At 61.2% G+C, this 22297-nt stretch overlaps 2 protein-coding genes across 2 annotated transcripts; one reads left to right on the top strand and one right to left on the bottom strand.

Moving 5' to 3' along the window:
• Positions 1 to 713: 713 nt before the first annotated feature.
• Positions 714 to 6455, top strand: BESB_084670 (phosphatidyl serine synthase; the record flags this gene model as incomplete). Its single annotated transcript, XM_029366817.1, has 9 exons — positions 714 to 838; positions 1569 to 1676; positions 1984 to 2134; positions 2516 to 2623; positions 3055 to 3219; positions 3884 to 4221; positions 4679 to 4897; positions 5709 to 5832; positions 6273 to 6455. 9 exons carry the CDS (start codon positions 714 to 716, stop codon positions 6453 to 6455), a joined length of 1521 nt encoding a protein of 506 aa, XP_029217277.1.
• A 1757-nt stretch (positions 6456 to 8212) lies between these two features.
• BESB_084660 (uncharacterized protein) lies at positions 8213 to 19286 on the bottom strand (the record flags this gene model as incomplete). The annotated part of the gene is made up of 10 exons (XM_029366816.1): positions 8213 to 8535; positions 9026 to 9101; positions 9440 to 9524; positions 9987 to 10587; positions 10856 to 10970; positions 11047 to 14908; positions 15253 to 16863; positions 17106 to 17846; positions 18230 to 18843; positions 19251 to 19286. 10 exons carry the CDS (start codon positions 19284 to 19286, stop codon positions 8213 to 8215), a joined length of 8064 nt encoding a protein of 2687 aa, XP_029217276.1.
• Positions 19287 to 22297: the final 3011 nt, after the last annotated feature.

Below are 22297 nucleotides of genomic sequence, written 5' to 3'. Positions count from 1 at the left end.
TCAACTTTGTTCTCAGTCACACACTCGCATGCATGGCACACGCGAAAAAACGAAGCACATACATGCGAAAAAGTAATGAGGCTGTTGGTCTGAGGCTTGTGCAGACAGCTTGGCTGCGTGTCTCATTTTCTTTTATTTTTCTCTGTTTTTGAGAAGACGCGGCAGTTCTCGAGAGAAATCGGGCAGCAGAAGGGACAGCCAGCTTTCGCTTTCTCCCTTCTGCCGGCGCGAGCAGGTCTCGACTGCTCTCGTTTCGCAGCCAAGCGGAACGAACTGAGGCCTCGAAGAGAACAAAGAGGCAAGGCAGCAGGCGCCCCGCTGATGTCATCGCCTGTGGAAGGAAAGCCTCCGGAAAACAGCAAGAGCTTAGGGTCAAAAGAGCAAGAAGATAGTCGTCCTCCGTCGAGCTGCGCGACTGTCGCCTCGACCCGGCTCCCCAGCGCGCCGTACTGTACTGTACACACACTTCTCTCTGCCGCCTGTTTGCTCTCTTTCTCGTTTTTCGTTTTCCCTTCGTCTCCTTTTCCTTCTTCTTCCTTTCCTTCTTCTCCTTCTCCTTCTTCTTGTTCTTCTTGTTCCCGGCCTGTGCCGCGTCCCCACGCAGACCCGCTGCGCTTTGCTTCGAGACGTATTCCCTCGTCTTCTTTCCGTCTGCCGCCGGTCTCAGGCGGCGCTTCTTTCCCAGTTGGCTTCCTGCTCCGCCGCGATCTCACATGGAAATGGTGCTTTCCAGGCGTCACGTTGGCGTGCAGACGGCTGTGCCGAGCCGAGAGTACATCGGGCCGCAGGCTCGCGCCTCTCAAGCTCCGGAGTTCTTCAAACAGGGCTGGCTGCACAGGTGAGACGCCTCACCACCCACACAGACTGCAAGCAAAGCAGGAAGCACACAACATTTGATATCTGCGTGTATATATCTTCTTCTGCATCTATGCATGTTTCTATGCATCTATTCATCTGTCTATATATCGGCCTTCCTGTCTATATCTCTCTACGGAGATCTACCTTTCTGAATCTCCTTGCATCTACCCTCCATCTATCTGCCTGTAGCTGTATACCTAGACCCTAACTCTATATGTATGTGCCGATATCTCCATATGTTTTCGCCCATGTGTGTGTGTGTCTATCCTCTCTATTTGTGTATGGCTACGCTGGTGCGGACTGCGTCTTCATTTCGGTGCGTGGGATCGAGTCGTCTTTTCTCGTGGAGCCGGAGAGCAGCGCCGTATTTTCAGATATGGTTATAAATATATATTCTGCATCTGTGGCGGGGTGCAGACTCACACACTCCCACGCCGGCCCTAAACACACCAGGGCGTGCTCCTGCGCACGTGCGCAGACGCGACTACCCGTCTGGAATGCATCTCCAAGAATATACATCTACGTATATATATTTATAAAAATACTACACTATGTTGTGTATATTGGAGGCGCGGATCGCACTTCGTCGTGCACCTGTGCGCATTCTCGTGGCGTGGTTTGCTGGATTTTTGCGAGAGGCCCCCAACCCTAAAGCCGGAACCGTAAAGCCTGAACACCGAGGTCCGCGCCTGTTTTTCTCTTCGCTGCAGGCCCAAGACGGTCGCCACGCTATGCACTTCGCTGGCGCTTATTTTTATTGCCGCGCAGTTCGTCACGTCTGGCTCGGAAGCTGGAAACTTGAGATACCGGATTGCCAGGTCGGTTCGCGAATTCGAGAATGAGCAGCGTTCTCAGCATCTGGGAGTTAGTTTTTTGTCGAAGAAAGACAAGGCAGCAGGCGAAGTGGGTTCACGCGCGCGCAGCTGCGTCGGCCTAGAGCTCGGGCCCTGCTGCGCCGCGAAGCCTTTAGAGACTCCTTCATTCTGCGCGTCGGCGATGAAGTCATTCCTCATATATGTGTACATCTGTCCATGTTTATAAATATATTTATGTAGAGTGTGGGGAGTGTATCCATTGCATTTGTCGTGTGCAGCGTGTTGAACTGCTTCTGCGTGTTTTTTGCAGCGGCATCATCGCAGCGGTGTCGATGTTCCTTGTCTTCGCGACGCTGCAGCTGCCAGACGGTCTGCTGGTGCGACCCTCGCCGATTTTTTGGCGGTTCGTCAAAGGCTGCTCCGTCCTCTACCTCGTGCTGCTCGTCTTTCTTCTCTTCCAGGTGAGAGCCAGAAAGAGAGAGAGCAAAAGGAGAAAGAGACAGCAAGAGAGAGAAAGAAAGAGGGAGAGGGAGAGAAGGGGAAGCAGAGAGAGAGAGGGGGGGGGGGGGGGGGGGAGAGAGAGAAAGAAAAAGAGATAGAGAAAGAGAAAGGAAGAGAGGGAGGGGAGAGAGACGAAGAAAAAAAGATAGAGAAAGAGGGAGACAGGAGAGAGAGGAGAGAGAGGGGGAGAGAAGGAGAGAGAGGGAAAGAAACAGATAGAGGGAGAAAGAAAGAGGGCAGACGGCAGAGAGAGCGCGCGCGTCGTCTTCGTGTGCCTCGCGGCGTCTGTCTCAGCTGTTCACCTGCACTGTGCGAGGCGCCGCTTTTTTTTTTCTGTTCAGGACTTGGACGATGTGCGCCGCGGCCTGCACTACATCGACCCAGCACTGGGGAAGCCTCTGCCTGAGAAGAGCTACGCACAAAACTGCCACAGCTTCAGCACACTCGCGGTACGAAGAGGACTCGTTTCCGCGGCGCTGCGACGCTCGATTTGCCTGAGTAGAGAGTTGATCTGGGGGGCTTCCAGTTTTGTTTTCTCACTCGCGTTCAAACCGAGCGACAACGGAATTCAGTGCTCTGGAGCCGCGCACAGGGTTCCGCTGCTGAGCAAGAGAAGGTATTTTTGTTCATCGTGGCTCTTAGCTCTCTGCATGCCGTCGCCCCGACCGTCTGCACATGAAAGATTCGAATTGTTAGTTTTCTGCCCCAGCGCAGATCGATTTAGCAAACGCCCGCGGCCTTTAGCTCTACGGTCTCTGTGTTTTGTCTAGGGTTTACGGTTCGCCGCCTTTCGTCATCTGGTGGCCTTGCTGACGCGCTCTGCTTTCTGCTGTCCCTGAGTCGCTCTACGGGCTGATTTTCGTTTTTGTGTGTTTCCCAGGATTCCATGGACGTCTTCGTTTTGGCGCACTTTTTCGGCTGGATGGTGAAGGCGCTGATCATCCGCGACGCGCGGCTGCTGTGGATTCTTTCTCTGCTCTTCGAGTGGATGGAAATATCCCTCAGGCACATTCTCCCGAACTTCTGGGAGTGTTGGTGGGATCACGTACGTCAACGGCGAGCTTGTAGCTTTCCTCTTTCTCTGCGGTGCAAGCTGACTTTTTTTCGCAGTTTTTCAGCTTTCGTTCAGCGGCTGAGGACGTGGTCACAGGCAGATAACGCTCCTTGAGCCCTCGACTAAAAATACATCTGGAATAATTCAAATTCCTAGATATAATTTATAAATATATATTCCTTGTTATGAACTAGATTCATTTGTAACGCTATAAAGCTAATTTTATAATTTTCGCCACAGCCACCCGCGGGTTTCGGTTGGCGCTGGCCTGCTAGACAGCTGAAAGTCCTTGGATTTCGGTCTTTTCCTGCACAGAGCGTATTACGCATCGGGCGTGCCTCCAGCAGAATGGATGGATTCCTGTTTTCACTCATCTTGGCAGCGCGAGAAAACCCTGAACCCTAAGCGCTCATCGCATGCGAGTGCGCTTAGGAGCATCGTACGCTGTGTACGAGCCCTCTGAGGCAGGGTGTCTGTTTGCGTTGGAAGTCTGCGTATTTCACTTTTGCTTGTTTCTAAGACATCGACTTCGTGTAGCTCTCTAGCTTTGGGGGTGTTATTTCCTTCTCTCTCGTTCGTGTTTTCCGCTTTCCGCCGCGGCGTCGCCTCGCGCAGTGCCCCCGGGCCTTCTGTCTGGTGCGCTCTCTTTCTTCAGCTGATTCTTGACGTGTTCGGGTGCAATTTGCTCGGACTGTACCTGGGCCTGCGCCTCTGCCGCTGGCTGCAAATGAAGGAGTACGTGTGGGATAGCTCTGAGGAGCAAGGCGACGCTTCTGCGCTGCCTTCGCCGTCCGCGCCGTCCTCTCCGCGCATCGCGCCGACGGAGCCCTCGGCTGCGCTGCTTCCGCGCGGGGCTCGCGGCGGGCTGGATCAGCCCTCGGCGGCGCACGCCGAGGCGCCCGAGGCGAGGCAGAAGAAAGAGGTGAAAACCATGCGGCGGAAAACCTGCGACGCCGTTCCGGGCTCCCTCAGGGAGCTCGCGCCCTACGAGTGGTGAGGCACGAGAATCGTTAAGTGCGCCTTCGTTAGTGCAGCAAGTGCGACGCCTGCGCGCGCAAGACCGACAAGGAACGGGCGACTGTGAGCCAGACGCGAGGGGGGGGGCGGCGGAGGGGGGGAATCGCGACAACGCGCGAAAACGGTCTGCTGGAGGCCTGAACGCGACAGCGAACTCCCCTCTCTCACTCATGCCTCCCACACACACATACTATACATTAGTATGTCTAGATATACACATACACGTGTAGATACATCTGCATACCTATATGTACATACACTCTGTTGTTACAGGTATGTAGACAGGTTCCTGTAGGTGTGTGACGCGTGTGGATTCCATCTGCCGGCGTCCAGCTGCTCGCTGCCTACTGAGGCGCGTGGCTGTATTTCCGCGAGTTTCTGCGTCTCGCGCCCTCTCTGCGACTCAGTTTCGCGCATTGCGAGTTCTTTTCAGGACTGGATACCGCTGGCCGCAGCTCTTCTCGAGTGCCTCGACGTTCGTTAGTCTGCTGCTTTTTTGCGTGGCGGTCACGATGCTCGATCTGAATGTCTTTTTCCTCAAAGCCGAGCTCTGGATGCAGCCCGCGCACTGGCTCATTCTCCTGCGCATCACGCTGTGGACGTTCATGGCCGCGGCAGGCACGCGGGAATACTACGAGTTCATCACTGATGTGTGAGTCTCCCCGGAGAAGCCGAGGCATCCGTAGATCTGCAACTGCATCCGTTTCCTAAGGTGCCCGCCTCTGTATCGGGATTCAGATCCGCACATATACCGGTGCACACACTTACATATATATACATGTATATACATATATGTGTGTATATGCATATATGTGTACAGGCACGTATGTGTGGACACGAGTCAGGAGGTTCTATCTATCCAGACTTCGACGTGAAGACTATTTTTTGATGCGTGTCCCTTGGAGGCGTTGGGCACCTACGGCGCCTGACGCAGATTCACGTAGATGTGTACCTGCCGGCGGCCATGGATGCGCACAGGTTTTCGTGTTTTCGTGCACGGATATGTCAGTATTTAGTGCACGGCACGCGAAGCTGTCTGCGGGCCTGCGGGTGTCGATGTCGAGGCCCTTCCGCCTGTCCCTCGTCGGCAGAGCGAGGCTTGTGTGACGCCGCCGTTTGTTTCATCCGATTGTTTACCCTAGGTGGTACTGCAGGTGTGGCTACGGGTAAAGCTGGCATGAATATTGCCTTAGAGTATATACATACTCTACTGTAGCTCGTTTACTCAATTGTAGCTCATTTCCATCTCACACTATCTCCTGGAGCAGTATTAGCCAGTCTTTGTGACATTATTATCTTCTCTAGCAGAGGTAGGTTTGGAGATACTGTGAATCTTTGCCCTCTGTAGGCGGTGCTTCTTCATATGTGAGCATCTGACTTATGCGGTATGCTTCGTGTACCCTTCGTCCTCATCCCTGTGCACACCCTAGGTTTCAAGGTTGCGGCGTTTTCGCCTTTTTCAGGAATTGCAAGCGGATGGGCGTTCAGTGTTGGATCGACTTGGCAGTCGTGAGCACCGAGGCGCTTCTCTCCATCAAATGGTTCCACGGCCTCGAGCCGCACGACCCTTGCCCGCAGTGGATTATCGTAAGTACGACGCCTCTGTGTTTAGAAGAAACGCGCTTTCCTGCATATCTGTGTGGAGAGGCGCGAGTGGCTGTCCGCGCCGCCGACGGCGCAGCCACGAGCCTCTGGTTTCCCTCGATGGCGACTTTGCGAGAGAAGACAGCGCGTATTTCTCCACAGTATATGCACACATATGTACGTATATATGCATATATAAACAGAGGCATATATATATATATATATATATATAAGTGCGCATATACATACATATATATATGTGTAGATGTGTATGTACATGTAGGTAGAGCGGTGGACCGTGGACGGTTGCTTGGCTTTCGAGTGACGATTGTTCGCGTGTATCGCGTCGGTGCTTCTCGTATGGTGTTTCTGCCTTGCATGAATTTATATACATTGGTATTTATATGCCTTTTCGTGACGATCTCTGCGACGCGTGCCTTCAGTGGGCGTGGATTGCCTTGGCCTGCGCCCTGGGGACGGTGATTGTCTGGCTGCTGCTGTGCCGTCCGCGCCGGCCGTGCCTGAAGAAGCTCTCCAGTGTCTCGCTCAGCTACGAGAGGCTGCCAGGCACTTCGGCGGAAAATGAAGCGCAGACGTCCTCAGTACCCGACGCGAAAGAGGAGTAGTCTCCGCTTCGTAGAGGAAGGCAACCGCGTCGCGCTTTCTTTGCTCACTTTGCATGCTTGTGCGACGGGCGTGTCTTCTTGTGGGCGTGTTGCCGCCTCAAGCCTTTGCGCGTAGTTTCCGCACAGATGCGAGTCCTCCGAATCACGTATTCACAAGTTTTTTGATTTCGCTTTGTTTGATCTCGCTCGGGGTGTGTCGAGGGGGGGGGGGGGGGGGGCATGTCGGCTGAGGGGGGCAGACGCGAAGAGCTGCCTCCTCGGGGTCTCAGCGAAAATCGGTTCACGCAGCAGGATGCCCCCCCCCCCCCCCCCCCCCCCCCCCCCCCCCCCCCCCCCCCCCCCCCCCCGGCCCTCCTGCGGCCGCACCGAGAGTCGCGCGGGGGAACGTGTCTGCTGGAGCGGGAGAGTGTCTTGTTTGCGTTTGTTTTGGTGTCCAGTTATTTCCACAGTTCATGCAGCAGCGCCGCCCCGCCACTTGTTCGGTGTGGTTGTCACTCCCGCCTCGTTCGTTGTATGTCGACGCATCGACGACCCTGCGCAGTTTTCTCATTTTTTGACCACTCTTCAGAAAGCCAGCCCTCACCCTCCCTCCCCACGCGACCCTGCGGCGCAGACGCGGAAGAGAAACAGACCCCGCGTCCGGGTCGGCGCCCACGCCGTTTTCCGAGTCTCGCAGGATCGAGGCAACGAACTGACACCGCTGAACTGCATAGAGCCACAGGAGAGACTACCCTTTCGCTGGCAGCCGATCGTCTCGTGCGAGTCTCATGCCTAGCTCGAGGCGCTTGCCTCTCGCGCCACACTGTCTTGAAGTCGTGATCTCCTCCTAGCTTTAGTCGCGTAGCGTGGCACTGAAACGTCGTGCGCAGGCTGGGATGCCTCTTTTTGACACAAAAAAGAGTACCCGCGCGTGTCGCAAAGAGGGTGTTCGGAAGCTACACGAAAAATTCCGACTTCCCGTGCGCCACGTCGTTCTTCACCCGTGAGCCGATCACTTTTTCGAGCTCTACTAACACCCCGCATGCCGAATATTATATAATTATTTCTATTTGTATTTTTATATTTATATATACGCTGACAGTATGACTGGCAAGGAACAGAAGCCGCATGTGAAGCCTACGCAGAATAACGGCACAGGTCGTCGTCGTTTCAGTCTCACTGAATTCTTGCGGAATGATTGCGTCACTGCGCCTTCTGAGTAGCGAGCTGTGTTCTCTCGCCCTCAGGCGCACGATCATGTTGTGCCCTCCTCAGAAGCCCGTGGAGTGTCGTCTCACAAGAAAACGCAACTACAGCGAGAGAGTGGCGCGATTTGATCTAAAAATTCGAAAACCATGCAAAAAAGAGAAGACTACAAACACGAAACTGCGTGAATCAAGCCAACGATGCAGTCGCAGCCACAACCCCGACACTCCACTGGGTTCCCTCTCTCGAACTCCTTTCCCGACTCGCACTGTTTTCTCCTCGCTTCTTTTGTCTGGTTTTCTGTCGTGGGTGTCTGCGTACGCTCCACCTCCTGCACGCTTCCCCTCACTCGCTTTCGCCTCCACCTGGGGGGCAACCATCAAAAAAGTTGACTTTTCATTGCCACTCCCTGGCCGAACTTCTCAACACCTTCCTCCTCTGCCCTTGCCCTCCAGCGTGCGATTCGCCGCAACCTCCACTCTTACACTTCTTCGCTTCTTCACGGTCTGCGAGTGCCTTCGTCTCTTTTCCCCTCTCGAAGTCGCGTTCTCCATGTCTGTCTGCGCGCTGCCTTACAGCGTCCTCTCCGGCTTCAAGTCGCTCTGCGCTTCCTCTTCGTGATTCGCTTTCTTGGCTTGTGCCTCTGCGGTCTCTCTGCTGTCATTGCCCTCGCTCCGCGCCGCATTTCCGCCTTCTTCCTGCTTTGCTTCGTGCGTCTTCTCGGATTCGTTCTTCGCGGCAGCAGCAGCCGCGGGAGAGACCAAAGACGAAGCCGCAGCCGCTTGCGAAGGGAAAAACAGCGCGCCGAAAGAGGCGGAACGAGGCGACGCGGGCGGGCGCGCCGTGGACGGCGGCGCTCCTTCGGGAGCCGGCGCCGAAGTCGGCGACGAACGCGCTGAAAGACAAGAAAACAGACACAAAAATCTTCTATAAAGCTGGGTGTCAAACAACATTGAAAACAGCACCTTTTAGAAATAGTTAGATTTGTGATATTATATATACTTAATGAATTGAAAATATTTGAAACTTTTCTCTCGACGGGCGCAATCAAGCACTCAGGCAAAGGGAACAAACAGGGCACCCGTGATCGGCTCGAACCGTGATCCGATCCCCCCCCCCCGCCCGCCCCGCGAAGACGATCCCGGCCGCCAGAGGAATGGCGAGGCAAATATATTCCACGCATAGAGGCACAAAATCCAAGAAGGAAGCAAGGCTTTCATCCTACTCTGCAGCTGCTTCTCAACACAGCCGTTTGACGCTCGAGAAAGAAGGAAAAGAGAAAACACACACAGAGGAAGAGAGACGTGAAACGAGATGCGGCGAAATGCTTCAGCAGGCCAGCAGAGCGGGGAGGTTTTTTTTAAAAATTCGAGTTGCTTTCTTACCGCCGACGACAGCCGCGCCGATCGCCTGCGCCGCCAGACCGAGCCAATGGAGCTCGGCGTTGATGCGTTCAATTTGCTGCAGACACACGAGGAAGCAGAAAAGACACCAGGAAACAGACGAGAAGTGGGGACACGAAAACCAGGAACCCGAGGGCGATCCTGGAGATGTGCGTGCGCCAACGGCCGAAGCGGGAGGCATCGCGGAACAAAAAAAATCCAAACCGTCACGAACGCGCCACTCCTGCGGCGACGCGAGCGAAAACACGCGCGAAATGATCGCGAACGGAATATGCAGAAAGAAGGAGACAAAAAATACACGGAGGAAAGGCAGATGCAAGCGCCACAGGGCGACCCAGCCGGGAGACGAAAATCGCAGTCCGACGCTGCGACGAAGAAAAGATGATCTCCGCCTACCTCAAGCGCTGCGACACCTTGAAAGAACTCTCTCTGACGCACTTCACGCATGGAGACTTTCCACCTCTGATTGGCCTCGCGTCGGCTGAGAAAAACAGGCACCGAGAAAAAAGCCCTGAAAATCTGGAAAAGCAAACGAGACGTAGCTGATGGTGGAGAAGTTGAAGCGAGCAGTCCGCAATAGCTCCCTCGAAAGGCGCTCCGACTGTGCCTCTTGACACAAACTAGCTGTTTTCTCGATTTTCATCCAACTTCTGATTGTACAGAAATCAACCTTCCCCGTCCCCGGTCCCCCTCCCCCCCGTGTGCCTGCGTCTTTTCCCTCGTATCGAGAAAGCGCGTTCGCGTCTCTTGCTGTGCCCCGAGACTCCCCCTGCGGCCGGTGCGTCTCCATCCTAGTCTCCGCTCCCTGTGCGACTTGCGCTACGCCCCACCGCGAGTTTTTTCTTCGCGGCGCACGCTGGTACTCGAGCTGCCTCCTTTCCCCCCCCCCCCCCCCCTCCCCCCCCCTCGAGGCGGGTTTGAGGTTTCTGTGGGTAGCGCTTACGATCTGATCAGGCGGAGGAAGTTCGCGTGCTCCACGGCGCCGCTTTCGGGCACCGGGGGCAGGGCGAAGCAGGGCTTTCCAGTCGCGCCGCCCCACAGGGCGGCGAGGGGAACGTCAAGAGCGATTGGAGCGCGCGCGCGGCTCGCGCGCTCCTTTTCTTCCTCGGAGAGCTCGCGTTGGAGGATGCGCGGAGGCACCGCCGCCGCTGCCGCCGCGCCGGGCAGTGCCGAGCCCTGAAGCGAAGACGCCCCCGCGAACGCGCCCGGCGCGTGGAAGGAAGAGGCCGGATGCGAGCGCGGGGACGGGCCCGCGGGCGAGAAAGCCCGCGGGGGCTGCAGCCCCGCAGAGGGGGACAGACTGAGGCGATCCACCGCCGCAGAGCCCTTCGCGCCCAAAGGGTGGTCTGGCGGCGCGAAGGCCTCTGACAAGCCCTCGCGCCCCGACCCCGCCCGCAGCGGCGAGGGCGGCCGCGGCAGCAGCGGCGGCGCGGATGCGGGAGACGCGAAGGACGACGAGAAGGAAGAGAACGAAGAGAAGGAGGACGGCGGAGGGCGCGAAGAAGGCGGAAGCGGTGCGCTGGGGACGGGCAGGAAGACGGGCGCTGAAAAGAAAAAGCAAAAACGCGCGCAGCTGATGAGACTCGAGCAACGCGCTCGACACAGACAGGCAGCCCTAAGGAAAGACGAAAACCGAGAGCGCGCCCAAGAAATAGCAAACACGTGGAAGGGGAGAAGAGAGTGTCACGCGTGGACGAACCGGCTCGCGCGGCGGCGCGTCACACAGGGAGCCAGTCGCCCCGCGCGAGCGGGTTTAAGGCTGAGGCTCCACACGCAGTCACGAGACCACCCAGAAAAGAAGACGGAGAAAACCTGCAGCGAGCGCGATGGGACAGCATGCAGGGGTGAGAGGGGGGGGCAGGAGGGAACGGCGGGGCGACGCTCCGCAGCAGAAGAGCCGCAGACGGCGACAGACGCGCGAGACACCCTGCAAAACACAGAGAGATCTTGCAAGAGAAAAACCTCCAGTGCGCGCCACATCCGCTGTTCTTTTCTCTTCTCACCATCGCTGTCTTTTCCCGCTCGCCCCGTTCGCCCTCCTTTGGCGAACGCGCCGTGGGGAGCGACAAACGCAGGGGGGGGCCGAGGAGGCCTTGCTCGCCGGGAGGCAGGGCTCTTCCACGGGCGCGGTCTTCGCCCCGACTCGTCGCGAAGAAGGCCTCCTTTTCGTCTCTGTCTCGCTCGGCGAAGTCCTCCTCATTCGCTCGGCGCCGCGCGCGCCTAGCCTCCAGGCCGTCCGCGTTCCAGCGGCCCCCGGAGGGGAGCTTTGCAACAGGCGCGTCCCGCTCTCGCTCTCGCAGACGAGAGAGGGCGGGCGCGCACGCGTCGTCTCGCAGGTCCCTCCGCGCCTCCTCGCTGAAGTCGCGCTCGCGCCTCGGCACGCCATCCGGCAGCAGCTCCCCACAGAGGCCCTCGTCGGAGCTTCGGCGGAGGAGCGCTCCGCGAGGCGAGGCAGAGGAGGAGGAGGCGGAGGCAGAGGAGGAGGAGGCGGAGGCTCGCGGCGGCGACGCGCGGAGATCGTCGCCGGAGGCCGCCGCCGAGAACCCGCGCGGGGCGGCAGCTTTGCCTCCCGCCGCCGCGGGCGAGGAGGCGGCGGGCGACTTGCTGCGGCCACGCCCGGAGGACGCGAAGGAGAAGGAGGACGACGCGAGGGAGGAGAGCTTGAGCTCGTTGAAGCGCCGGCGGCGCTCAGCCATCTTGAACCTCTCCTCGTCACCGTCTTCTCTCTCGTTCGCGTCTCTTCGGTCTTCGCGGTCGCGCCGGCAGCGGCCTCGCACGTCGTCCTCCTCCTCGCCGAGGCCGCAGTCGTCGTCCCGCCCCCAGCGCGCTCCCAGCGGCCTCCTCCCTGGCGAGCGGCGCGCCTGCGTAGGGAAGCTCTCGTACGCGTCCTCGCGCGGGAGCGACGACGCCGAGACCGTCCTGCCGCCCACGAACTCGTCGTACGCGGCGGCCGCCTTCCCGTCGCCTCGCAGGAACTCGTCGTCGCGCAAGCCGCTCTCTCGGCGCTCCAAGGATTGCCCCCGATGTCCTCCTCCTCCTCCGCCCAGACGACCCTCTCGCGGCGAGTAGAGGCGCGTGCGCGCAAGGGACGAGGACGGACAGCTCCCCCGCGCCTGCGCCTCTCGACCTTCCTCGCTGCTTCTGCCTCGCGCGTCTCGCTCGCCGTGGTCAGCGCATCGCGCCGACGGCGACGCGTGCCCGATGCCGCGGTCCGCGTCGCCATCGCCGCCGCAGCCCTCCGCGTCTCTGAAGCCGCGCCCGCGCGCGAAGGAGATCGAAAACGACGAGGGCGACACGGGGCAGCCCGCCGACCCCCCCCGGCGCCTGTCGCCTCGGGGAGGCAGCTCGTCATGATCGCCGTGGAAGCGCGAGGGGGAGGAGACGCGCAGGTAGGCGAGCGCGGGCGAGTGCTGCCGCACCATCGAGGGCGCATAAGAAGGCGAGAAGGGCTCTCCACGTCCCTCGCTCGCCTTCGCGGCGTCCTCGCAGTCTCGCCGCCGCTCTCGCTCGCGTTCATTCTGGGCAAACTCGTCGTCGCCCCGATCCTTGTCGAAGCAGGACGCGCCGGCGCCAGAGAAGCGTGGAAAAGAGGCAAGTGAAAGCCGCGAGGGGTGAGGCAGCAGCGGACTCGGCGACCGGCCTCTCCGCGCCAGCAGCTGCTTCGCGTCGCCGTCCGTGACGGAACGAGGCGAGTGGAATTCGTCGCCCTCTTCGCCTCTCCGCGGGTCGCAGCGATCTTCGTCTCTCACTCGATCCAGAGGAGCTCTCAAGGCGGAGGTCGCGCCCTCGGCTCGCTTGCCGCCAGACACACGCCGCTCTCTCTCCCGCACCCCACCTGCAGGAGGCCGATACGAGGCGCAGCCATCGACGCCCGTCTGCCGCGAGCTGGAGGAGGCGGGCGAGGGCGAGCGGCAGCGCAGCGAGCCGCGCCTTTCTCTTCTCTCGTCTTCTCTCTCTCTTTCGCCGGACGCCTCCTCCGCGTCGCGCCGTCGCTTCAGGCCCAAACCCTCGAAGCCGCGGCGCCGCTCAAGCGATGGCAGCCGCGAAGATGCTGACGAAGAGGGAAGCCGCGCCCGCTCCTCCTTCTGCTTCTCAAACAAGCTGCGTCGGCGCTCCTGGAGCAGCAGCCTGCGCTCGCGCTCTTCAGCTGCGGAAAGCGGCAGCGACGCAGGCGAGGAATCGTCGTTTTCACGATCAAGGAGACTTCGCCTCCGCCCTTCCTCGCTCGCAAGCGCTTTGTTGCCCTTACTATCGCCTTCCCCCGCCAAGCGCGCCTTCACTTTGCCAGTCAGTTTGTCTTCATCGCGCGCGTCGCCGCTGCGGCGAATTGTCATGTACGGCTTCCTCGATGCATCTCTTCGGGCCTCCGGTGACGCGCGGTCTTCCTCGCGCCGTCTTTTCGCGTCTGCGCCACTTCTCCGCTCCCTTTCTTCTCCCTTTGGGGATGCAGCGCCGCGTCCTCCTCGCACAGAGACTCGCTCGTCGCCGCGCGCAGACGACGCCGAGGAGGAGCCGTCGTCTCTATCTCCGCCTAGGTCTTCACCTCGTCTGCGTTTTCTGTTTTCTCTCTCTCGGTTGCTGCGCACGCCTCTCGCCTCTCCTCCTCTGGCGCCACCCTCTCCCTCGGCGCTGGAAGACGAGAGAGAAGACGACGAGCAGCGGGAAAGCAGCGCCCCTCTCTTCTCCTTGCTCACCCTGTCGTCTCCTTCTCGCTTCCGCAGAGCAGCGGGCGCCGCGGCCGCCTCGGCGCTGTCTCTTCGTCTCTCTCGAGCTTCTCCTCGCTTCTCTCTCCCGCGTCGAGCGAACGGATCTCCAGGTAGCGGTGTTTCCCTCGCCTCTTCATCGAGTTTCTGCCTCGGTTTTTCGTCAGTCTTTCTGTCGCTCAGCGGGGACCTGTTCTCTCCCTCTCTATCGTCGTCGTCTCTCTCGCCCCGGTGAGGCTCCTTGGCGCCCGCGAGACGCGCCGCAGACGCAGTTCGAGGTCTCCAAGCGCCGTCTTCTCCTCTCGCATCTTCCTTGTCTCGCGGGTGCACAGAGGACGAACTTCTTCTGCTTCGAGGGAGCGCCGCTCCTCTCTGCTTTCTTGCGCTCTCGGAGTCAGCCGACCTTCGTCTTGCTTCGCCGGTGCCGTTGTGTCTTTCTCCCTCTCCCTCGCCGCTAGTTCGTTCCTCCAGGTCGTCCTCTCTTTGGCAGCTGTCGCGAGCCGCGGGGGACAGCGAGGAGACGCGCGAGTGCGAAGCGCGCCTCCAGGCCTGCGTCGATCGCTCTGTCTCCTCCCTTCCCCCTGGCGGTTTTCCTATTTCTTGCTCGCGTCTCCACTCCTCGCGGGCGTCTTCGCGCTCGCCTCGCTTTCTGGCCCTCCGGTTGTGCGAGTTGTAGGGCGACGACAGCAGCGAGAGCGAGGAGAGTCTGCGACGGCGTGCGCCCGCCTGGTGGTCGGTCTTCTCGCGAGTCCTCGCGGCTCGCGTGCCTCTCTCGGCAACCCCGTCGCCCAGAGCGGAGAACTCGTGGCCTCTCGCCTCCGCGGGAGAGAAGAGGCGACGCCTGCCGTCTCGCCCTTCTGCGTCGCCGGCGGAGGGGAGGAGGCTGCGGCTCCGCCTCTTTTCGCGACCGCTGCTGGGGGATCGTTCTCTCTCACCTCGGCCTGCGTCGTCTTGGTTTCGCATCACCCGGTCGCGCGGGTCGCCAGCTCTCCCGCCCCGATGGTGAGTCTCCCGCCGCGCGGCGCCGCGGAGCTCGAGTGCGCGTCCACCGCCCTCCCCTGCAGGGCCGTCGTCGGCGAGGCGCATCTTTTTCCCGTTCTCCTCTTCGTCCCCTCCGCCGCCCAGCGCGTCTCCTCGGCGGCTAGGCGCCCCCCCCCCGGGGCTCCCAAGAGCGGAGGCGGCGAGTCGCGGGAATACGAGAATAACGAAGGAGACCTCGCGCGGTCGGAGGTGGGCAGCGGCTCGTCATCGAGAAGCGGCGAGTGCCTGCTGTGCAGCCCGCCTGCTCCTCTCTCGCGCTCGCGGTCTGCAGGCACGCAGAAAGCAAAAGAAAACACCACGCGAATGCACCACAGAAGATCTGCGCAACTGACACACATGCCGCCGTCCGCCGCGGCTTCTCGCCAGCCGGTGTGGCATATCGACTCTCACCACGTGACCGTCTGCGAGCACGGGAAGCCGTTGCTGCCTCACTGGAAACGCAGTCGTCGCCGGCCTCTGACTGACCGTGTGACGAGCTCGACGCAGCTCTCCACGCGCGGCGGCCCGCGAGAAGACGTCACCCGTGCGAAAAGCAGATCTGTATTGGTGAACCCGCTGCAGTCTCCCTCTACGTCTGGCTGCGCAGCTCGCTTACCTTCCTCCGCCTCCAGTCCGCGTCTGCCTCCTCCTCCTCCGCATCTGTCGAAGGTCGCCTTTCTACGCCCCCCAACGGCGAACGCGGACGTCGGCAGAAAGACGCCCGCTGCGGGAGACGGCGAGGCAGAGGGCGAGAGGCGTCGCGGGCGACGCTCCCGCCCCTCGGCCTCGTCGCCTCCGCACACTCCGTCTGCGTGCCCATAGGCGGGCGACGGCAGGCGCCTGCGTCGGTGTGCCGCGTGCAGCGGGGGAAGGTCTTCGTCGCCCTCGTCGCCTCGGCGTCCCTCGACGGGCGGGTAGAGGCGCGAGCCCGGGGCGGGAGGGAAAGCCGGCGACGAGAAGGGCGGCGAGAAGGAAGATCCGAACACGGGGCCGCGCGTGTCGGGCGTCGGGAGCAGCGGCGAGGACAGCGACGTGGGGAAGCTGCCTGGCGGCGAGAGCAGCGGCCGCGAGGAGACGGACGAAGGAAACGGGGGGACGGCGGCTGCGCGGCTCTTCCCGGGGGAAAACGAAGGCGAAAACGGCGGCGGAAGGATCCGCGGAAGCGTCGAGGGCCGCGGCGGGTACAGAGGCCCGTCCGGCGGGGGCGAAGCCGAAAGAGGCCGCGCCGACGAAAAGGCCGCGCCGCCGCCGCCGCGCCCCGAGCCCCCCGTCCGAGTCGAGCCGCCTGCGCCCGACCCCACACTGTGCAGAGGCGCAGCGCCGGGGGAGAAGGACGTCGACGGCAGCGGCGCATCTTCCTCCGGCAGGCGGCCGCGGCGGCGGCCGCGCTCTTCAGCGCGAGGCCCAACGAAAGAGGAGGAAGAGGACGAAGAGGAGAACGGCGGATACCCGTAGGCGCCAGCCCGCTCGCCCCTGTCCCTGGAGCCGACCCCCGAGCTGCTGCTGCTGCTGAGGCGCGAGCCTGCAGCGCCCCCGCCTCGGCCGTCCGCGCCGAGGTAAAAGCCGCGCTCGCGCGACGCCCCCAGCGGCGCGTCTTCGCTGTACGGGGGGAGGTAGCCGTCCGGGCTGAGGGAGCTTCGTCTGTCATCGAGCGACGGCCGGCGGCCGTCTGCGAGATCGCGCGCCACGGCGGCGGCGGCGACGGGCGACGCGCCGTTCTTGTCGAGGTCGGAGTTGAATCTGCGCGGGCCGCCCGCTGGCTTCTCCAGGTCGGCGTCGCGCAGCGGCCGCTGCTCCGCCTCCCCGCCCTCGTCCCTACGGGGGCCCCGCGACGCCGGCGCCAGAGACGGCGAGAGCGACCGCGACCGCGAGCCGCGGAAGCCCTCCCGCCGTCTCTGGCGCCGGCGTCGCGGGGCCCCCGTAGGGACGAGGGCGGTCACAGCGGACGGCGAAAAGAGGCACCCGCCCGCGGGCGGCGGCAGCCCCCCTTCGCGGCGGCCGCCGCCTCCCCGCTGCCCGCCGGCGTTCTTCGAGAAGGAGTCTCTGCGGCTCAGGCAGCCGAAGGCTCCCCCCCCCGCCCCCCCCCCTGGGTCGCGCCTGCGCTCAAAGTCGTCGCGCTGCGACGGCGGAAACGCGGCGTGTCGCGTGAAACGCGGGAGAGAAGAAGGCAAGCAGTAGTCCTCCGCTCGCCCCCCCCCATGGCGCCGAACGCGGGGGAGCGGGGCGAAGGCCGTGATGAGAAACTCGACAACGAAGGCGACGGCGGCCGACGGTCGCGGGCGTCGACGTCGCCCCCTCTCGAGGGAGGAAGAAGCGGCGACAGTGAGCGCCGAAAGTACCCCTCGCGCTCTGCCCCCCGCGGACCTTCCTCCGCCCTGCCGCCGCCCGGTTCACAGTCCGAGAGAAAAGACGTCGAGGAGGCCCGCGACGCAGGCGACAGCGACCGCCGCGGCGTCCGCTTGCCCTCCGTCGGGGTGGGAGGGAGCGTCCGGAGGGACGCAGACGCTCCAGCGTCCTCCGTTTCGTGGCTGTCGTGCCCCGCGGCGCCTCCGCTGCGGTCGCCGCCTCTGGTGCCGTCGGAAGCGTCTCCGACGTTTCGCGCCCTCGCGGGCGAAAGCGCTGCGCGCGCATTTTTTCCCGCTGCAGACGAGGCGGATGCGCCTCCTGTCTGGCGGCCGGCCTTCTCTTCGGCTCTCTTGTCCGCAGGCGAGAGATCCAGCGCTCCCTCCGACCCGCCGACAGGGCCGCGGCCGCTCGCCGCAGCCCTCCCCGCTTTCTCGACGACCGGGTGTCGCTCGTCGCCCTCGGCGACGTGGCGGCCCGAATTCTCTTTGCCATCCTCACGCCCCTCCGCGGCCTCTTGTTTCCGCTCGCCGCGCGCGACAGACGAGAGCGCCGAAAGGCGTTCCCGATCGCCCCGGCGCGCGTCGAAGCCCGTGTCTCTCTCGCCGCACACTCGGTCGTCGCGCATGCGCGCGGCCGCCCCAAGGTGGAGACTTAGAGGAGAGGAAGAGAAAGACTTCTGCCGCGGAGGAGAGAGCGAGCACGCGCTACGGCTGCTAATGTTGCTCACGCTGCGACTAAACAACAAAACACATAGACACAGGAGAGATGAGAGTTAGCAAAAATCCGAGAGAGACAGACAGCCACGCAACATGCGCGCCAGGGGATCTTCCTGTCTCTGAAGTGCCGTCTGCGTCGTCGTCTTCCGCTTCCTCCAGTCTGCTGCCCTCTGCCTCCTCGCCACCCTGCCTCGTGGGTTCCTGGATTTCGCAGTTGGAGACTTTCTCTCTCTCGCCGCGGGTCGCAGCCCCCCCCCCCCCCCCCCCCCCACCCAGCTCGTTGTGTGTTCGCGGCTTCAACTTGCGCCGTCACTTCCCCGCCGGGTTCCCCTCCCCTTTCTCGCTCTTTCCTTTTGTCCCTTTCACTGTCTCCCGCGTCCCTCGGCTCTCTGGAGCCTCACCTTCTGCTTTTCTCGCGCTCTCTCCGCTCTCGGCTGCCGCTCGCGGCCCAGTGCGCGTCCTCCGGGCGCGCGTCGTCTCGCTCCATCGCAGTCTCTGTCAGAAAGCTCGGCGAAGGCTTCAGCGTGCAGGAGCCGCCGGCGCGCCGCGCCTGCGGAAAGCCCGCAAACGAAGAGTAAGGCCCCGGAGGGTAGGGGGGCGAGGAGGCGAACACGTCCGCGTTCGCCGCCGCGCGGCCGTAGCCGGGGAGCGGGCGCGGCCCTGGGTGCGTCGACGACGGCAGGAGAGGATACTTGTGGTGCGCCGTGAGCACGCAGGGGCGCTTGCCGCCGCGCTCGGGCGCGCCGTCGTCCTCCGCCACATGGTACGCCGCCGAGGGAAACGGCGGCGGATAGAGCGACGCGGAGGCGGCGGCTGGCGGCGCCTCGAAGCGGCTGTAGCCTGGCGGCGGAGGCGCCGAAAACGACCCGCTGCCCGCCGCGAGGGACGAGTAGCCGTATGACGACGAACGCCCCGAGTCGCGCGGCGGCGAGAGAGACAGCGGCCGCGAGGCGCGCGCTGAGAGACTTCGCCGAGGCGGCGACGACCCCCGCGAGCTAAAGCGACTCTCAGAGGCCTGCGGACACGAGGCATGCGCGCGACCGCAGAAACGCGTCAAAATGGAGGCGGGAACGGAGGAAACTGCAAACGCAACGGTACAGCTGGCCGCGCTGCGCTGCGTCGCACTTGCGAAGGAGGAAGCGTCTGCGTGTCACGCCTCGTGCTTCGTTTCCACAAGAAACTAGAGTCTCACGCCTGTCCGGGGGGGTCAAGATTTGACACAGATATCGACCAGAAGCGTTCCACAGCGACACTCTCCAGCCACCGCAGCGACGCATGCAGCCGACAGGGAGAAAGAAAAGAACAATGCGGGAGCTAGCGAGAAATCGCCGAAATCTGAAAAACAAGGAAGAACAACACGCAAAAGCAGCACCTCTCGCCGAGGGGGACAGCGCCTCTCGCCCCAGTTCGCCCTCTGCCTACCATGGCGCAGGAGCTCTTCTTCGCTTGCAAACACATCTGTTTCTACGAGAGTGGACCGACTCGCCGCTCTCACTCCTGTCCTCGGCGCCTCCCTGCGAGGGGATGCTGTCGCGACTCGCGGCGCTGCCGTTGGCCTTCTCGCCCTCTCTACTGTTCGCCGTCACGTTGTCTCCCGCAACCTCCGCTTCGCCCTCTGTCTTCCGTCCTCCGGACTGCGCTGGCCTCCTTCAAATTCCCGGGTCTCCGCGATCTCCACGCCTGCGGCTCGCGGACCCCTCAGTCCGGAAGTCTGCGCGGGCGACCTCTCTCCAGTGGCGACGGGGTGAAAAGAAAGAGTTCGCGAGTAGAAACCGGCTAAGAGCCCTGAGGAGGAGCGCGGCGGGCGAAAACAGAACGAGGCAGAGGGGGAGGGTGGGAGGGATGTGAGAGGAAGGAACGGGCGGCAGGGGTTTGACGAGAGCCAAGAGCTGATCTCCGAAGGCTTCAGTAGCAAGACTTTGCCGGTCTATTTAGCCGGCGGCGCGCGGATGCAGCCGCTCCACACTGACGCCGGGGAGAGGTACCTGCAAAGCGGCAAGCGATGGCGAAGGGGTCCTGCGTGGCTCGACGGACTTGGAAAAAGACAACCGCGGAAGAAAGACCCGCAGGTGCAGGCGTGGTCCTGCCTCGTCTCTACGCGTTTGTGCCTCAACTGCGGGTCGCCCAAGGCTTCAATCGAGCATGCAGCCCGCTTGGGCTTGAGATCAAATTCGCAAAAAGAGAAAAAAGACTTGCTGCCCGGCTGTGTACACCTTGACTCCTCTTCCGCTGTCTCAAACGACAGCGCGGAGAAGTCCGCCTCTTCTGGCGACCGAGTCTCTCTCTCTTCCCTTTTCTTCTTTTTCGCTCTCCTTCGGCGGTCACCGCGGAGGCGCTACGTCTCTGCTCCCTCTGTCGCCCGGACTATGCAGTCCTCTGCGCGACTGGCTTACCTTTCTGCTTCCTCCGCGATGCCCTCTTTCGCCTTCTTCATCTTCTCTCTCCGCCGCTTCCTGAAGACGCCGAGAGCGAACGCGAGAGGCAGGAACGCGAAGAGACGGGCGACGAATCGCCCCACGAGGCGAAAACAACGAGCCGAAAAAAACTGAAATCTGGTCGAAAAGAAGACGTCCTGCATGCCACGCCAAGGAATTCAGCCTCGCAGGGAGCTCGCGCCGTCACAGACGGAAAGCTGAAAACCAAAAAAGAAAAAGCCGCGTGAAGGCCTTCAGCACACCCACTCGCCCCACATCATCACCTCCTCCCTTCGCTTCTTCTGGTCATCGGCGATCTTCTCCGAAGAACGCATATTTGTACTGGTAACCACACACAGACGCAAGCATATATATACCTAAATATTGGTTGGAGAGTTTTTATGCATTCGAAAAGCAAGTTCTCGGTCCATAACAGAGACAAACCGACTCATACAACCGTCTATAAATACTATATATATTATATAAATACATATATATATATATATATATGAATAGATAGCGAGGTATGCATGCATAGCGGTGTACCTACACTGGACTTCCGTCGCCTGTTTTTCTGTTTCGTGAATGTGCATGCATCACGTGCGCATTCTCGGGACTTTATTTCTTTGAGGTGGGGAAGAGACGACGCCTACCTCTACGTTTCCCCCTGCGCCTGAAATCTCCTTCAAAGAGGGGAAACGCCCGCAGCTCGCAGCCGCGGCTGAACAGCGAAAGCGCGCAGGAAAAACGGCTCTCTCTAGCTAGGTCCGCATACACTATTAGCATTGCTAGTTTTACGGGAATATGAAGTTTTGCGCCGCTCGACACAGACGCTGAGAGGCAGAGAGAGGAAACAACGCAGCAGGGAGGGCGGGTGCAGAGAAGAGCAAAACGGCGAGTTGAGGCAGGGGAGACGGCGGAGACAAGTAGTGAGAAGGGGGCAGACAGGAGGACGGAGGTAGAAGTCACAAGCGCCGACCTGAGCGGAAGAACCGCACCGAGGAGACAAAAAATTTTAAGGAGGCTCGGGAGTGAAAGGAGAGGAAAACAACGCACAAAAGGGGGGTTCTTACAGGGAGTCGGCGAACTCAGGGAAAGAGAGAAGAGTGAGAAGAGCTTACAGTTGAGCGGAGAAAAGTTAGAGAGAGGGAAAGAAAACAACGCGAGAAAGGAAGGAGTCTGCAGAGACAAGGGAAAACCTGCTTCTCTTTTCCGGAAGTTCCTGCTTCTTTCGTGTGTCGAGGCGCCGCTCCTCCACAGAAGAAAGCAAAGAAAGCACGAGACGGCTGGCCTCAGAGAAAAGAGAAAAACGCCGCTTGGTTGAGAAGTTTTCAGAAACAAGCAGCGATGCATACACGGAGAAAAGGGAATCTGACGCGTGAGAGACGTCTCGAAAAAAAAATGCATGTCTACATCGACGGCCGTCGGCGCCCGCCCGCCAGTGGGAGGCAGCGAGTGCTTGAGCAGGAGGCAGGCCTCTGGGAGGCAGGACGTGCAGATGGCGGTACAAATGAAAGTTAAATAAAAACAACCTGGCATTCGCGCAGGACGTGCTCCCTCTCTCGCGCACCACGCGCAGAAAAACAGCCGCACGAAACCCGCAACCCCAACAACTCCGCCTCTGCGCTTCCACATACTTCGCGCACAGTCGCCTCTCCACACAAACTTATTGAACAGAAAACCGCACATCTGGCAGCGGCTCGCCATGCATTCTCGCGTCGCGCCCTGTGCGGACAAAGGCAGGCCATTGTCTCGCTGAATTCAGTTCAGTTGGATTCCTCTGCTGCCTCTCTGCTCCCGTCTCCTCGCAGGCGATGGACGCTCCAATGCGTTGCTGCCATCGCAGACGGCGCGCCTCGCATGTGCCCTTCCACAGAGCAAACTCGGGTGCTGCGCGCGTGGACGCTTCCAAACTTATTTCTGGTGTCAGGGAGGCATACCGGGTGCCGAGAGATTCTAGGCAGACTACCCACTGTCCCCCCCCCCCCCCCCCCCCCGCCGAGCTTTGCGCGCGAGTTAAGCGGCGCAGACAAGTGCGTCACACCCGACTCAGGC

Source organism: Besnoitia besnoiti, chromosome VIII, assembly GCF_002563875.1.
Source record: "Besnoitia besnoiti strain Bb-Ger1 chromosome VIII, whole genome shotgun sequence".
NCBI lineage: Eukaryota > Apicomplexa > Conoidasida > Eucoccidiorida > Sarcocystidae > Besnoitia > Besnoitia besnoiti.
The sequence above is the reverse complement of the archived record's forward strand: the minus strand, read 5'-3'. Positions and strand labels throughout refer to the sequence as shown.